This window comes from Protomyctophum bolini (assembly GCF_963924005.1).
Source record: "Protomyctophum bolini genome assembly, chromosome: 23".
Taxonomy (NCBI): Eukaryota; Metazoa; Chordata; class Actinopteri; order Myctophiformes; family Myctophidae; genus Protomyctophum; species Protomyctophum bolini.
Window position 1 is genome coordinate 11,354,677 of NC_137884.1, and position 17,416 is coordinate 11,372,092.

At 42.7% G+C, this 17,416-nt stretch overlaps 1 protein-coding gene across 14 annotated transcripts in view; it reads right to left on the bottom strand.

Annotated features, from left to right (window-relative positions):
• The window catches only part of LOC308310954 (pleckstrin homology domain-containing family A member 5-like), a 211,900-nt gene that overhangs the window by 12,468 nt on the left and 182,016 nt on the right, over window positions 1–17,416 (bottom strand). For 13 of the 14 annotated variants that reach the window (XM_080757426.1, XM_080757431.1, XM_080757425.1 and 10 more), the window contains 7 exons: window positions 10,292–10,363; window positions 9,821–9,901; window positions 8,110–8,298; window positions 6,076–6,177; window positions 5,710–5,821; window positions 4,997–5,040; window positions 135–276 (listed from right to left, as the gene is read on the bottom strand). In XM_080757426.1, the coding sequence (XP_080613552.1) occupies window positions 135–276; window positions 4,997–5,040; window positions 5,710–5,821; window positions 6,076–6,177; window positions 8,110–8,298; window positions 9,821–9,901; window positions 10,292–10,363 (742 nt within the window). The other variant, XM_080757423.1, reaches the window with a different exon arrangement.

A 17,416-nucleotide genomic window follows, 5' to 3' on the forward strand; every position in this document is an offset into this window, starting at 1 on the left:
TTGTAGATCTGCTATTTTGTCAAGGGCTGAAAGTTTAAAATAAAGCGGTTCAAAGCTAAAGTGGCGCAGATGCGTTCCAGTTCTTATAATGGTTCGTTAAGGCGTGAGACGTCGAGTTTTCAACGTTGAAGCACCTTTAGCGGACATGGACGTGTCTTTGTTCTCGGCGGCGGGGTCCGCAGTCTTGTCCTTGTCCTCTCCATTGGCCTCGTCCCCCTCCTCCTTCACAGTGGTCAACTCCGGCTCGCTCTTGTACAGACGATAGTCCGGCGCCTGCTGTGTGACGCAACAGGGAGTGTGGGACAGACGGTCAGCAAACACACACACACACACGCGCATGTACTGCAGTGCATCATACACACACAGGCAGACGCGGACGCACACACGCACGCACGCACAAACGTGTCTGTATGCAAAAAGGACGCATGCATATTAGCAAAAATACACTGTCACAGAAATACGCATGCACACACACCTGTAAATTGTACCCCCGCTAAACAAATACACACGCACGCTCGCACGCATGCACACACGCCATATAAATTGCACAACCACTTGTACGGACCAGGATGGGGCAGAATGCAACACTGTAGGCATGCGATGGTGACATCTGGACGAAGCATGGAGGAGGGTTAAAACAAAGCTGAGTGAATATGGAATAACAATATGGCACACTCTCAAAAACACAAACTAGGGTTAGAAGTAGTCAAAGTAAACTCCAAATGAAGTTTGGAGTTCAATCCAGCTCAACAATCGTTTGTCATTTTTCCATGCACTTTCAGCATGGAAAATGACAAACGATTGTTGAGCTGGATTGAAAAACAAAAAACAAAAAATAAACTGAAATAAAAAAATAAATGTGATGGTCCAGCGGGCCCAGTTAACGGGGTGAAGTCAGCAATCCAACCAAAAATTCAGAACCAATGAGGTGACACGTCGTGGAGGGGGTAAAATGCTGAACCAATGAGGAGAGACACGTCGTGGAGGGGGTAAAATGCTGAACCAATGAGGAGACACACGTCGTGGAGGGGGTAAAATGCTGAACCAATGAGGTGACATGTCGTGGAGGGGGTAAAATGCTGAACCAATGAGGTGACAAGTCGTGGAGGGGGTAAAATGCTGAACCAATGAGGAGAGACACGTCGTGGAGGGGGTAAAATGCTGAACCAATGAGGAGGTGACACGTCGTGGAGGTGGTAAAATGCTGAACCAATGAGGAGACACACATCGTGGAGGGGGTAAACAGCTGAACCAATGAGGTGACACGTCGTGGAGGGGGTAAAATGCTGAACCAATGAGGAGGTGACACGTCGTGGAGGGGGTAAAATGCTGAACCAATGAGGAGGTGACACGTCGTGGAGGGGGTAAAATGCTGAACCAATGAGGAGGTGACACGTCGTGGAGGGGGTAAAATGCTGAACCAATGAGGAGGTGACACGTCGTGGAGGGGGTAAAATGCTGAACCAATGAGGAGGTGACACGTCGTGGAGGGGGTAAAATGCTGAACCAATGAGGAGGTGACACGTCGTGGAGGGGGTAAAATGCTGAACCAATGAGGAGGTGACACGTCGTGGAGGGGGTAAAATGCTGAACCAATGAGGAGGTGACACGTCGTGGAGGTGGTAAAATGCTGAACCAATGAGGAGACACACATCGTGGAGGGGGTAAACAGCTGAACCAATGAGGTGACACGTCGTGGAGGGGGTAAAATGCTGAACCAACTAGAACTGCACTCTGCCGAGTGCATACTTGCTTGTTGCACACTAGTAGGCCATAAATGGCCTACTAGTGCGCAAGCAGAGCGCGCAAGTACTTTCGACCGCTGGAAAGTATCACATCTCAGTATCTCTGTGAAGGAACGTTTGAAATGTATAATCATTACGTGTAACTATTTGCTACCTAACTACTTTTTTACAGAAAAATGAATCATTGATATGTGATGAAAAAAAAGGTATATAAACTGAATTAAAATATATTATACAGTATAATTATTTTATTACTTATTGTAAATTGTCAATTGTTTTAAATGTATTTCATTTTGTACTATAGTGATATTAATACTAAATCATGATCAGAGTAATATGTGTCTCTAACTTCAATTTCTGTAATAATACTTTCAAATTTGTTGAAATATACATGATCTAAAATACTTCCGAAATCTGTAGTTGGATTTGTATTTAATTGTTTAAAGCCTAATCTTGACATGAAGGTCTTTATATTTATATCTTTTTCAGTATAATGGTCTTCATTGAAATCTCCTATTATCATAATTGTGGAAGTCGGAGATGATAGATACTTTACCATTTTCTTGAGAAATGTGTTTAATTCAGTTTATACATACAGAGTATGTAGTTGTAATTTGATTAGCAGTATACCGTGGTTACTTGGTTCCAAAAAGTGAAGCCAAGTTTTTTTCAACCGTAAGTCTGTGCCTGGTTTGCTGGGACCAGTTACAACATTACGTCATCGTTGAGAACTGGGACCAGAGTACATGGTGTGTATATGTATGACTAGCTCTCAGTGATGACGTAAGAGATATGGTCATCTGTGTAGTCTGGTCCCAGCAGACCAGGCACAGATTTACAAATTACAAATCACATTACAACTACATACAGAGTATGTAGTTGTAATTTGATTAGCAGTATACTGTGGTTACTTGGTTCCAAAAAGTGAAGCCAAGTTTTTTTCAACCGTAAGTCTGTGCCTGGTTTGCTGGGACCAGTTACAACATTACGTCATCCTTGAGAGAGTACATGGTGTGTATATGACGTAATGTTGTAACTTGTAACTTGTAACATTACGTCATATACACACCATGTACTCTCTCAAGGATGACGTAATGTTGTAACTGGTCCCAGCAAACCAGGCACAGACTTACGGTTGAAGAACTTGGCTTCACTTCGAAGAGACCAAGCGAAATGATTAATTGCGCGCTCTGCTTGCGCAAGTAACTACATACAGAGTATGTAGTTGTAATTTGATTAGCAGTATACTGTGGTTACTTGGTTCCAAAAAGTGAAGACAAGTTTTCTTCAACGGTAAATCTGTGCCTGGTTTGCTGGGACTAGTTACAACATTACGTCATCCTTGAGAGAGTACATGGTGTGTATATGACGTAATGTTGTAACTTGTAACTTGTAACTAGTCCCAGCAAACCAGGCACAGACTGTATGTAGTTGTTCTAGTTACAACTACATACAGAGTATGTAGTTGTAATTTGATTAGCAGTATACTGTGGTTACTTGGTTCCAAAAAGTGAAGACAAGTTTTCTTCAACGGTAAATCTGTGCCTGGTTTGCTGGGACTAGTTACAACATTACGTCATCCTTGAGAGAGTACATGGTGTGTATATGACGTAATGTTGTAACTTGTAACTTGTAACTTGTAACATTACGTCATATACACACCATGTACTCTCTCAAGGATGACGTACCGTTGAAGAAAACTTGGCTTCACTTCGAAGAGACCAAGCGAAACGATTACTTGCGCGCTCTGCTTGCGCAAGTAACTACATACAGAGTATGTAGTTGTAATTTGATTAGCAGTATACTGTGGTTACTTGGTTCCAAAAAGTGAAGACAAGTTTTCTTCAACGGTAAATCTGTGCCTGGTTTGCTGGGACTAGTTACAACATTACGTCATCCTTGAGAGAGTACATGGTGTGTATATGACGTAATGTTGTAACTTGTAACTTGTAACTAGTCCCAGCAAACCAGGCACAGACTGTATGTAGTTGTTCTAGTTACAACTACATACAGAGTATGTAGTTGTAATTTGATTAGCAGTATACTGTGGTTACTTGGTTCCAAAAAGTGAAGACAAGTTTTCTTCAACGGTAAATCTGTGCCTGGTTTGCTGGGACTAGTTACAACATTACGTCATCCTTGAGAGAGTACATGGTGTGTATATGACGTAATGTTGTAACTTGTAACTTGTAACTAGTTACAACATTACGTCATATACACACCATGTACTCTCTCAAGGATGACGTAATGTTGTAACTAGTCCCAGCAAACCAGGCACAGATTTACCGTTGAAGAAAACTTGTCTTCACTTCGAAGAGACCAAGCGAAACGATTACTTGCGCGCTCTGCTTGCGCAAGTAATGAGGAGACACACGTCGTGGAGGGGGTAAAATGCTGAACCAATGAGGTGACACGTCGTGGAGGGGGTAAAATGCTGAACCAATGAGGAGACACACGTCGTGGAGGGGGTAAACAGCTGAACCAATGAGGATAGACACGGCGTGGGGGGAGGGGGTATGAGAGGCCAGCGGGTTCTTACGCTGTGCGCTCCATTCCTGGAGCCGCCGGCGGCGGCGGCCTTGCGGTCCTCGACGGGCCGGTGCGCGTGCAAGGGCAGGCGCCCGCCAGGGTGCGAGGGGAGGGGGGGCACGTGAGGGGGCCGCTCGGACGAGTCGTAGAACTGGGGGAGAGGCGGGCGAGGGGGCACGCTTTCGCCCCCCTCCTTCAGGGGACTGAGGGCCGGCAGCGTCACTGCCTGCCGGGCGGGTTTCCAAACAAGCATTTAATTTCACGTGTGTGTGTGTGTGTGTGTGTGTTCACGAACAATACTTATAAATACATATATACCGTAAATACATATAGGCTACTGTAGGATTTAGCAAGAGATGACATTTTTCACCTGTAGCTCCCGACATAAAAAACATAAATACAATCAGACACCATAAATAACACAATTCATCACAAAAACAGGGTTAGTGACCAGTCCGAGTCTTTACCTGCTCTTCTATTGAGAAATATGTAGTCCCTGTGGTCAAGTAGAACCACTACGGATTATCTAAAACTCAAAGTAAAATATCTCACATGCCCAAGCGGACACTTCCATCTTAGCTCAGTGCTAATGCATATTTTGCCTTCTTAAGCACAAAAGAAAACTCCTGGCCAGACTTGTGTTGAAGTGCTGATAATTGAACTAGAAGTGAACATAACACAAATGGCCGTCCGTCCTTAATGGGTTCTGTAGACTTACATACCTCATTCTTTGATATGCTGGAGAGGGGCTTGGGAGGGGGAAAACCTGTTGGACAAGGAGAAAAGTGAGACAAGAGTGAAAAATGGAAGTTTCGTTCTTTGATAACCGAAACACGTGCAAGAACCATTTAACGGGCAGCGATCTGTAGTTAATCAATTCACATTTTAATGACTTTGGAATGCAGTACTTTTGAGAAAAAAAAAAAAAAAATCCCCCCTTTTTTTCAGGTGACCAAAATTTTGTACACTCTCAGAGTTAAATGAGCACTAGAGTACTTTACTGAGTAGAGGTTTGGAAGAGTGCTTTCAGTACACCCAGTAATGGAAAGGTCGTTAATCAAAACTCCACAACAGCCATTACGTCGATCAACTCATGTGTCTTGTCAGAGTGTCCTTGACAGACACAGAGAGAGAGAGAGAGAGAGAGAGAGGGAGAGAGAAAGACTGGCTGCAATCTCCATATTAACCCATTTGGGGGCGGGAACCCCTTTTGGTGTTAGCATTATGTTATGCTTTAGCTATTGAAAAATAGCAGATCTACAAGCTCATAGCGCGCCACCGAGTGGCACGCTACGAGCTTGTAGGTCTGCTATTTTTGAAAAATCGAAGAACGACTGACGTAGAAACATAGCTTTTTCAGAAAACTGTCAGGACGTAGAAGACGTTTTTAGAATCTGATCTCAGGTCAGAATGGTTTAAAGCAGTGTCAGCTCACTGTTGTCCGTGCTCCTCCTCTCCGGCTTGTTCTTGGCCAGAGCTTCCATCACGTCCTGAATCCTCCACAGCTCTTTCTGGATCTGCACGTGCCGCTGACTCGGAGGTTCCGTCTGAGAGGTGCACGCACGTTCATGCACGCCCATACACACACACGCACACGGAAGTGGACGGAAACACAGAAGGGTACACACGTAAGCACAGACCGAGTCTTTTAAACATTTCTATGAAATGAACTTTTTTTGTGTATTAGCCCTATCACGGGACTGTGTGTGTGTGTGTGTGTGTGTGTGTGCGTGTGTGTATGCGCACGCGCGTGTGTGTGCATGTCTGTGTGTGCGTACGTGTGCGTGTGCGCGTACAGTACCTGCGGGCTGCCCAGGGCTTCCAGCTGCTCCAGGAGGTTGGTCTTGGCCAGCGTGACGTCTGTCTCCAGCTTATCGTATTCTCTCCAGGAACGCTCCAACTCCTGCGACCACCACCCCAATGACACTTTACAATATAATGTACTTAAATACCACCACCCCAATGACACTTTACAATATAATGTACTTAAATACCACCACCCCAATGACACTTTACAATATAATGTACTTAAATACCACCACCCCAATGACACTTTACAATATAATGTACTTAAATACCACCACCCCAATGACACTTTACAATATAATGTACTTAAATACCACCACCCCAATGACACTTTACAATATAATGTACTTAAATACCACCACCCCAATGACACTTTACAATATAATGTACTTAAATACCACCACCCCAATGACACTTTACAATATAATGTACTTAAATACCACCACCCCAATGACACTTTACAATATAATGTACTTAAATACCACCACCCCACTGACACTTTACAATATAATGTACTTAAATACCACCACCCCAATGACACTTTACAATATAATGTACTTAAATACCACCACCCCACTGACACTTTACAATATAATGTACTTAAATACCACCACCCCACTGACACTTTACAATATAATGTACTTAAATACCACCACCCCACTGACACTTTACAATATAATGTACTTAAATACCACCACCCCAATGACACTTTACAATATAATGTACTTAAATACCACCACCCCAATGACACTTTACAATATAATGTACTTAAATACCACCACCCCAATGACACTTTACAATATAATGTACTTAAATACCACCACCCCAATGACACTTTACAATATAATGTACTTAAATACCACCACCCCAATGACACTTTACAATATAATGTACTTAAATACCACCACCCCACTGACACTTTACAATATAATGTACTTAAATACCACCACCCCAATGACACTTTACAATATAATGTACTTAAATACCACCACCCCAATGACACTTTACAATATAATGTACTTAAATACCACCACCCCAATGACACTTTACAATATAATGTACTTAAATACCACCACCCCAATGACACTTTACAATATAATGTACTTAAATACCACCACCCCAATGACACTTTACAATATAATGTACTTAAATACCACCACCCCACTGACACTTTACAATATAATGTACTTAAATACCACCACCCCACTGACACTTTACAATATAATGTACTTAAATACCACCACCCCAATGACACTTTACAATATAATGTACTTAAATACCACCACCCCAATGACACTTTACAATATAATGTACTTAAATACCACCACCCCACTGACACTTTACAATATAATGTACTTAAATACCACCACCCCAATGACACTTTACAATATAATGTACTTAAATACCACCACCCCACTGACACTTTACAATATAATGTACTTAAATACCACCACCCCAATGACACTTTACAATATAATGTACTTAAATACCACCACCCCACTGACACTTTACAATATAATGTACTTAAATACCACCACCCCAATGACACTTTACAATATAATGTACTTAAATACCACCACCCCAATGACACTTTACAATATAATGTACTTAAATACCACCACCCCAATGACACTTTACAATATAATGTACTTAAATACCACCACCCCAATGACACTTTACAATATAATGTAGCCTACTTAAATACCACCACCCCAATGACACTTTACAATATAATGTAGCCTACTTAAATACCACCACCACACATGACACTTTTCTTACGTATACCTGGACCTTCCGAGGTAATAGAACCGATACCGACCAGCCCCCCCCCCCCCCCCCCCCCCCCCAAGTGATTTTCATAAAACATGGATCCGAGTCATCCGACCACGTACACGGTCTCGGGGTCCTGGTCGGGTATTTTCAGATGCGGGTGATCCGTCAAGAGCTCTAGTTCCCACCGAAAGGCGTGCGTGCGTGCGTGCGTGCGTGCGTGCGTGCGTGCGTGCGTGCGTGCGTGCGTGCGTCTCACCGTGGTGACTCTGGTGAGCTCTCGGCAGGTGCTGAGCAGTCCGCTCTGCAGGACGTCTCTCTGTTGCAGGAGGCTCTGCATGGCGGAGGAGCAGGATGAGGAGGAGGAGGAGGAGGAGGAGGTGGGGTTGGCAGCGCTCTGCTCGCTCAGCTCCTGGCTGGCAGACAGCAGCGCCGTCTCCAGCGTGTGCTGTGGAAACAGGAGCGGTGTTTGTTTTTTGTTTGTTGTTATTTCCATTTCCGACAGTCAGCGACTTTGATTTAGTTGTTTTCTCAGTCGTTGGTCTTTTGAACAGGGGCGCAATAAGCTAGGGGACGGAGGGGACGAATCCCCTGCCAGCGTCACATTGGTCCCCCTCAAATGAGTTTGGGGGTCCCCCTCTGGCTTGGGGGTCCCCCCCTTTATCCCCCCTGGCTCCAAAGTTATCTTAGGAGTAATACTTGTGAAATCCTGCGTTCATAAACGCGATATATTTTGAAGGGTATATTTGATCCACCCCTGTCTAAATCCCAAAATGGTTTGGCCCATCTACCTTCGGGAAGTTGTTACACCGCCATTAGTGACCCAATGTGCTTTGCACTCTGTGGTGATTGCGTAATGATTCTAATAATACAGGAACAGTATTCAATAGGTCAGCACTTTTGGTGTCACGCACAACTTTTGGTAACGTGTATTGACTAGATCGATAGGAGATGAATGAATATACTTTATCCTCTACTCTAGTACAGTGGTTCCCAAACCTTTTCGTGTCAAGGACCCCCAAATGGACACGTATTAGCCCGCGGACCCCCCTCCCCCCATTTGAAGAGAAGAGAAGGAGAAGATTTATACAGCAGTAGCAGTGATTCTCAACCCGTTTAATTTCAAGGACCCCGCTGCGTCCACATGACATGCCACAATTAAGGCGACAAGGGTCCATTTGGTTCCAAACTATCATGTAGCTGTACCCCCTGGAACTCACGGCTCAAGGACCTCTGGGGGTCCCCGGACGGCCGGACCCCACTTTGGGATTTATATTATTATATTAGCCACTAATGAAAGCACAACTGTCAACACCAGGTAAGGTGCAACTACATATTTAAAACATGCGAACCCTCTCCTCTCCTGAAAACTGCCCAGGTGTTGTACATTTTATATAGAATAGGCTAATTTACATGAGGTCAGTGAGTTTTGACCTGTTTTAGGTTGCTGATAATGTGGTTAAACTTTGAGGAGGAATCACAGCCAGGTAATTCATAATAATAATAACTGTGCCAAAGCAGTTTTGTATGTGCATTGAGTCACTGGAACAACCTCTCTGTAATCCGACCCGAACCATAACCCCACGTTTTGGTGGTTAGACCCCCCCATCCCCCCCTCCCCTAGGGTGGTGGGGGGGACGGGGGGGACGGATTTTTCGGCGGTCAGTGTTGCGCCTCTGCTTTTGAACGAAATTCCATTTAGCTTCTGTCATATCTGAGTCATCTGAAATGTTTCAGTGTTATATTCGCGCACGTATACACACACACACACACACACACACCCCAGAAGAGCAGACCTGCAGTACAATACAGGCTCACCCATGCAGAGGTATGATTAATCACACATGGACACGTTACACTAGGACTAATTACACGTTGTGACTCCTCAGCATAAAAGACAAGAGTATCAGAAGTAGTAGTAGAGAGAGAGAGAGAGAGAGAGAGAGAGAGAATGGGCGAGCGGCCTGTACCTTCTCTCTGTGTAGCTGCTGTAGTTTCTCTTCCTGCATCCTCACTGCCTTGTCCTGCTCACACAGTCTGCTCAGCTTGGTCTGAAATGCACACGCACACACACAAATCATGAATGAGTGTGTGTGCGTGTGCGTGTGCGTGTGCGTGTGCGTGTGCGTGTGTGTGTGTGTGTGTGTGTGTGCGCGCGCGCGCGTCATTTTATGTTTGGTTGCGAAAATAGCAGATCCAGATCAAGCACGTCGCATCCGACCGGCTACTTTCAGCATGCAATCTAAGTTCACATAAGTGTAAAATCAGGCATTTGTGACTCCATCAAGGCCTACCAAAATATGTTTTATCCCCCACACAAACCAACTGTAGATAAAACTAGACTCAAACAAATGGAGAAATTGTATTCAGAAGACTATAATATGACTAAAACTAAATCAACATTTGGCTGTCAAAATGAACACTGGTCTCAGTGGTCTTACATCCACGTCGACCTCCTCTGTGCGCTGGGCTGGGAAGGAGGCGGAGCCCTCCCTGTAGTCCTCCGGGCTGACCTGAAAGACACACGCACACCGTCACACATTGAACTGCAGGGGGCGACACAATAACACAATATGCGTTGCTGATACATTCAGTGCACAGGATGGATAATATGGAACGGTTCCCATTGGGTCGCCGGTAGTCACAGGTAGTCTGAGGACAAGATAGCTGATATATTATTTTAGGAAGGGAAAATCAACACCTTCTTTGAAAACAAAACAAGTTGTTTTATACTGCCCCATTTACCATTTAAAGTTAACTTCCATATCTCTACCAGAAAGGTTTCAAGGTTTCATGGAAATGGGTATGGTCAGACAATGCTATTGACCGACTGGCTACGGCCTTATCCTCCTCCTTAGTAATAATCTTACTCTACTCTCCTCTCCTCTCCTCTCCTCTCCTCTCCTCTCCTCTCCTCTCAAGACTGTCTCGACAGCAAAACTGAAGTAAACTGAAATAAATCATAGATTGATCCTTGCACTTACTCTACCCTAGATAGCACTTCTGTAGACTTAGATAGCATTTGAAACAGACTTATAGCATGTTATGTAGACAGCACTAGAATTGCATTGTATATAGTCATAGCACGCCATAGTACATATGTATAGCATAGTAGTATATATGTAAAGTTTATACTTATAAATTTCATTATATAGATATTCCACTGTTACTTTCTTAGCTTACGCATGTTTCATGATGAATGTTTTTATGTGATGTATTCCCATGCTTTTGTTCTTGCTTAATGTAAGTCGCTCTGGATTAAGAGCGTCTGCTAAATGCCTAAATTGTAAATTGTAAATTGTAATCTTTCTCTCTCGCACTCATGCATGCACGGTTGCACGCACATCTCTTTTGACATCTGAATTACAAAATGTGTCTGGTGTATTTGAAGACCTCCCACAGCTGATAAAAAATCCTCACGGCTGTAGGACAAGTCTAGCCTTGCGTGGCAATACTGTATCACTGTGTGGATATTATAGTCTCGTCCATCTCGGCACTAGATATCTCTCCTGCAATGTCCCCGCCCCATATTTGCACACTGGGGCCTTGGTTGGTTATAGCCTGGTTCCAGACAAATCTGTTTGGCTCGTCAACACTTTGGCCGTGAAGTCCTCCCTCAATTGAGAGGGGCCAGACTTAATCTGCCCGGGGCAATAGCCAATATGCATTGCAAAGGCAGATGAAGGCTGGCTATGCGAGGCTAGGACAAGTCCCCCCCGGTCGAGTTATTTTACACTCATCCTGATTAGGTTTATATGCTCCGGGAAAATGTGGCGGCGTGAGTGATGAACTCTCAAAACGGTCAATACAGAGGAACATTCAATTAAAAAAAGACAGATTTCTATGATTTGAAGCATGAAGAGCAGACAAACTGTCTAAAAACAAGACAATCAGTGGAGGACAAAGTGCATTCACTGGGCTGATGGAAACAATGACATCCAACTGGAATAAATCTGAGCGTGTGTATCCAGGTGTAACTGAGCGTATAAATGTCATTTGGCTACATTTGTACTCTCTCAAAGTTACAACAAAATGACACTTGGGTTAGAGGTTCGTGTTGTAATATTGGTCAATGGTTAGCTCCGTTGATTAGAAACATATATTCCAAAATTAAGTCACTCCCGTCTTTTAATTATGTACAGTAACACACAAAAGCCAGATTTTCCAATTGCTGTATCAAGATTTGTAATGTTTGAATTTGCTTTGTTTGCCTGTTTATGCAATGTTAAGTCAACGATGAGACCATTTCTGAATATCAATTTCTAATCAAAGCTATACTTATTGGTGTTTATGTGTGTGTCTACCCAAACAACCCAAACCTCTACCAAAGTGTCATTTAGCTTTAAATAACCACTGGAGTGGTTACAGTGGACACTGAACTGTGTACACTACAGGACGTTTACAGTGTGAAACCCACCAAAAGGTGACAAGTGACGATGATGGGAGATAATCATGGCATTATGTCACAAGCCATGCACATTCCAGGTCACTTCCAACAAGAAGCAATGGAATGTACAGAAACACCAACTACTACAATAACAACGCAAATTAACAGTGGTGGAGTGTATTTACCGAGTACAATTACTTGAGTACAATGTAAGGTACTTTTACTTTACATGAGCATTTCTATTTGTCAATACTTGTACTTAAACTCCACCAACTTCTCAGAGATAGATACATATTGTACATTGTACTCCACTACAAATTATTTGACATTTTTATTTAGAAGTTACTTTACATTGAGTTAATTAAACCATACATTAACCACTTAGCTCTATTGAATAGTTCAGATATTCAAATAGCCGAACTATCTCGTAATCTGCTACTTTCCAGAAGGTTTGACAAATTTGGAAAAAAATAGAATTGTAAGAACATTTTGATTCAAACACTTCTTTTGCATTTTAAATTATAGCTATTGCTACTTTTACTCAAGTAAAAAAAAAAAACAATCAGAGTACTTCTTCCACGACTGCAAAATAACCCATTAAGACCGGGAAAGCATCCGTGTCATCTTAGCAACAAAAAAAAGCATTATTTTATGCTTTGGCTATTAAAAAATAGCAGCTCACAGCATAGCATAGCTCACAGTGCGTCACCTTGGGCCGCACTATGAGCTTGTAGAGCTGCTATTTCTTTTTTTTTATTGTGAAAAGCTGTGAAAAATGAAAATCGTTATAAATTATTTTAACACAACTCAAATCTTTGCTTGGGGGGGGGGGGGGGGGGTGTGTCCCTGGAACAACATATTTTGAGATGAGGGTCGGCGGCCAAAAATATATAATTTTTCACGCTTCACGTCTTAATGGGTTGGAACACGTTGAGAGCATGTTGTGATGACACCGGGGGAAGCGGCTGACTGCATCCAAGGTGGTGATGAAACGAGAGGTGTTGATGATGAGGTGGCACAGTGGTGGTGGTAGGGTACAGGGGGGTGGGGGGGGTGCAGATAGACCCCCCCCCCCCTCCCAGGACTGGGGACGGGGCTTGATTCAGCTTCACATGCAGTCGACTCCAACTACACTTGCTCAAAGCTTTTCTGCTTTGATTTGGCCATTTTCCTCAATATAGACAGTAATTTGGGTTGTTTTAACCACTTATGACCGATGTGTGAACAAATTTGGTCATTGGGCTGCCATTGGTATACTTTGTTGGATGATGGTGTCGCACGGAAAAGTAAATTATAAACATATGTATATTGCCAAAAATAAGGACACCAGCTTTTTAAATCTTCAGCTCAAAGATATATTAATGAAAGTGATTTCATCAGGTCAAGGTGTTCGATGGAAGAATCCAGGACAGACTGTATGGGAAGCTGAATGGGAGACCACCCCGGCCATGGGTGACCACCCCGGCCCCCGGGACCTTACTTGCTGGTAGAGTTGCGGCCGTGGCGCCGAGTTCTCGATCATAGTGTGAATCATGAAGATTAGGGGCTCATTCTCCTTCGTCTGGCGGAGCGCCAAGGAAAAGAGGACACAGAGCTATGGTAACACAGTGGAGACCGCTATATACCTGCTTAACCCATTCTGACCTGAGATCAGATTCATACGAGGTTTCCACTGGACACACACTGGTCTGATTAACCCATTCTGACCCGAGATCAGATTCTAAAAATGTCAGTCGTTCAAAAATAGCAGACCTACAAGCTCGTAGCGCGCCACTCGGTGGCGCGCTATGAGCTTGTAGATCTGCTATTTTTCAATAGCTAAAGCATAACATGATGCTAACACCAAAATGGGTTTCCGTTCAGAATGGGTTAAACCCCATGCTTTGTTGAGCGGAGTCCCTGACTCCCTCTCAGGGCAGGGAAACATGACAAAAAAATACAATTTACATTTACAACAAGAAACTGTAATTATCATACTTCCAGCTCCGTATGGCTCTTCGCTATCCTGACTCTCACATGAGAGAAAGAGAGAGGCCGTGAGTGCGCGTGAGATAGAGGGTCATGTGTGTGTGTGGGAGCCTGGGAGGCTATGCTGTGTCTGTGTGTGTAAAGAAATAAATGAAAATGTTGTTTACTTGGAGTGTGCTATATAAACACTGTGACACTGAGACAATTTAATTCAAGTTATGTCGTAAACACTAACAATTTAATTTAATTTAAACAGGGCTCGATAAGCATTACGCTTCTCCCCGTTCCCCTGTTTCCAGCATCTTGGACACCTCATTATGTCAAATGGACTAGTGTTATAAATAAAGATACATTGTTATTACCAAAAAAGGTGTAGGCTGAAGCTAATTAGGACATGACAACGATGTGCCCTGGACTCTTTGACATTCTACCTTGTTCTATATGCACATGTCAACCATTTTCAACCAATCTTCACACAATTGGTCCTCGATATAGATACTGCTCATTCTAAGATGCAATCGTTTGTCTCAGAGTATCGAGGGCTGAGGACATTTCAGAAACCTAGCCTACCAGTGACATTAGTAGTCAGGTTTGGTCATTTAAAACAAGATTTCAAACGTTTTGTGTCTTTTATTATTGCAAGAATAATGCCTTCTATTTCACCATGCTAACTTTCCAGGAACAGAAAGGCTGTAGTTAGCTTGGAGTCCTTGGCGATGATGATTATGAACTGCTAGCCCACCAATGAAACACTAGAGTGACTAGACTACAAATTGTGGCATCTTATGAGCATTAATGAGAACCAATCATACAAAAGAAGATTCGAGATATGATTGAGAATGGGTGAAGTGCTCATTTAATTTACCTCAGTCTCTCTGAGTTACATTAATACTAAGATTTTACTGCAGTTTATGACTTTCATGGATTTGTAAACACACATGTAAAGCAAATTTGTATCCCTTTCAACAGGGTCGAAAATAAAAGCAATCCATCTCTGTTTCAAGTATAATGAATGCCTATTAATAATGATTACCGAACTCATCCATCATGAAAAGAACCAAGGGGAAACTCAGAGTCAGCATTTAGGGGAGGTCCACCGATGTCCAAATGGCTACTAAAAGATTAACTTTAAATGCAGCATATCAAAGGGATGCCCCTCTACGGAGAATCAATCTTGATAAGAGTGGCTTCTATTGTCAAAATGACAGATGGTCCTGTTGATAAAAGGAATGGCAATATCCGACGGTTAACCCGCAAGAACGGAATGCATTTTTCAAGCTGCCAAAGCTCTGCATGATTGAGCTACGTTCTATACCCAAATAAATAAATTAATAAATACCCACGCTTTATCAATTCACTTTGGTATAATCAATTCCTGGAACAAGTCTTTGGAGATTACAAATAAAAACATAAAATGTTAATCACAATTAGATGGAAAAAGCCTCGCTAAACCGTTTTGCATTGGACCTCTCCTTTTTCAAGGGGTATTTCACTTTTAAACACTTGGCCACCCAGGCTTTTGTGAATACCCCAGGAACTTTTTTTTAAAGTTCCTTGATTTAATATTTAGATATTTAATATTCATTTAATCAGGCATGCCCCCCTTCCTATTATAAACCCATTGAACTTCAAACTTAACTTGAACCCACGTACACAAAAGCCAGAGTGCGCCCAACAGAATTGTGTTACAGTGAAATACTGAAGACGGCAGTTACTTGTCGAAACGTCTTGGTTTCTTGGTTCAAGTGAAAAAAGCCTTTCAATTCTTGTCACTTTATGCCGACACGAACCGCCCTATAAGCCGACAACGTGTGGCATGTATGCTCGCATGAACTGAGCTTAATCTGTCTGTTTCTCAGCCGTTCGCTCATCCACACTGAATAATGCATTGGGATTCTAACCTCCGGTCCAAAAATAAACAGCCCATTTAGATGCCTTCTAGGATTAGGGTATATAGCCTTTAAGCTGTCTTATTTACTCGCCATTACACTGCAGACCGCGAGGGATGACGCCGTCCATTTTTAACAGGAACCCGACTTTGGCATGCAGGAAGACACACAACTTCTACCGGTAGCATTAGAGTGTCAACTCAGGCAGGCAGTGGAACGTAACGAAGACATTTACTTACTGTAAGTACTGTACTTACGTACCATTTTGAGGGATTTGTACTTTCCTTGAGTATTTACAATTTAAATTACTAATATCTATTGGCCTGGGTGGCTTAACGGGAAAAAGAAAATGCCTAAAAATATCTTTAAAAAAAAGAAAGAAAAGAAAATAGCAGATCTACAAGCTCACAATGCGTCACGATGCGACACATTGTGATCTAGTAGATTGGCTATTGTAAAGTTGAAATGAGACCTTCTGCATAATGTGTACACTTTTACTTTTGGTACTTTAAGTAAATTTTTATGCTGATACTTACTTACTCAAGAAAAAAAAAATCCAGACTTTTATTCGTAACGGAGTAGTTCTACATTGCAGTAAAAATGTAAGTACTTTTTCCAACACTGGCAGGCAGGAGCCTGCTGACGCCAGCCATTGCATCACGGGTCTGAACCAGTCTGTGTGCTTTGCTGAGCACACCGTCAAAACGGATTTATCTTCCATGAAACTTTCTGCCCTCTGCACACGGAGTTCTGTCGCTACGCATAATCAGAGCAGCAGGTTTTCCCATCAGTGGGACAGAAAACCTCCGCTGCATCCGGCTCGGCTGTGCCCAATTAACATTAATGAGCGTAAAGCTATCCTCTGTGACTGTCGTGTCTGCCCCGGATTTGAACCTCCTGCACAAGTGCTGACATATTTTACCAAGGAGCTAATAGAGCCTGCCTGCTTGCTCTGGGGAGAAATTGAATGTTTGAAATGCGTGTCCAACCTAGACACACTAAATGTCTCAACAGAATAGCAGGGAGACCAATACAACTTAAAATACCCCAATTGTATAATGTATATTGTATTAACATTACCATACAGATAATACAATTCATAAATAAAGACAAACATATTAGATTAACTAAATTAAGTCAGTGTCATTTTCACCTGTATCAGCAGTATGTTGGCCCTGTGTGTAATAATTATACAAGGATCTGACACTATATATGCCCAGAATACATGCAACACTGCATAATACTGTAAGTAGAGTTCGCCTTAAGGGACATTTGGCTTTATTACCCACAACAGCATGCATGTAGTTAGCATACACTATGCA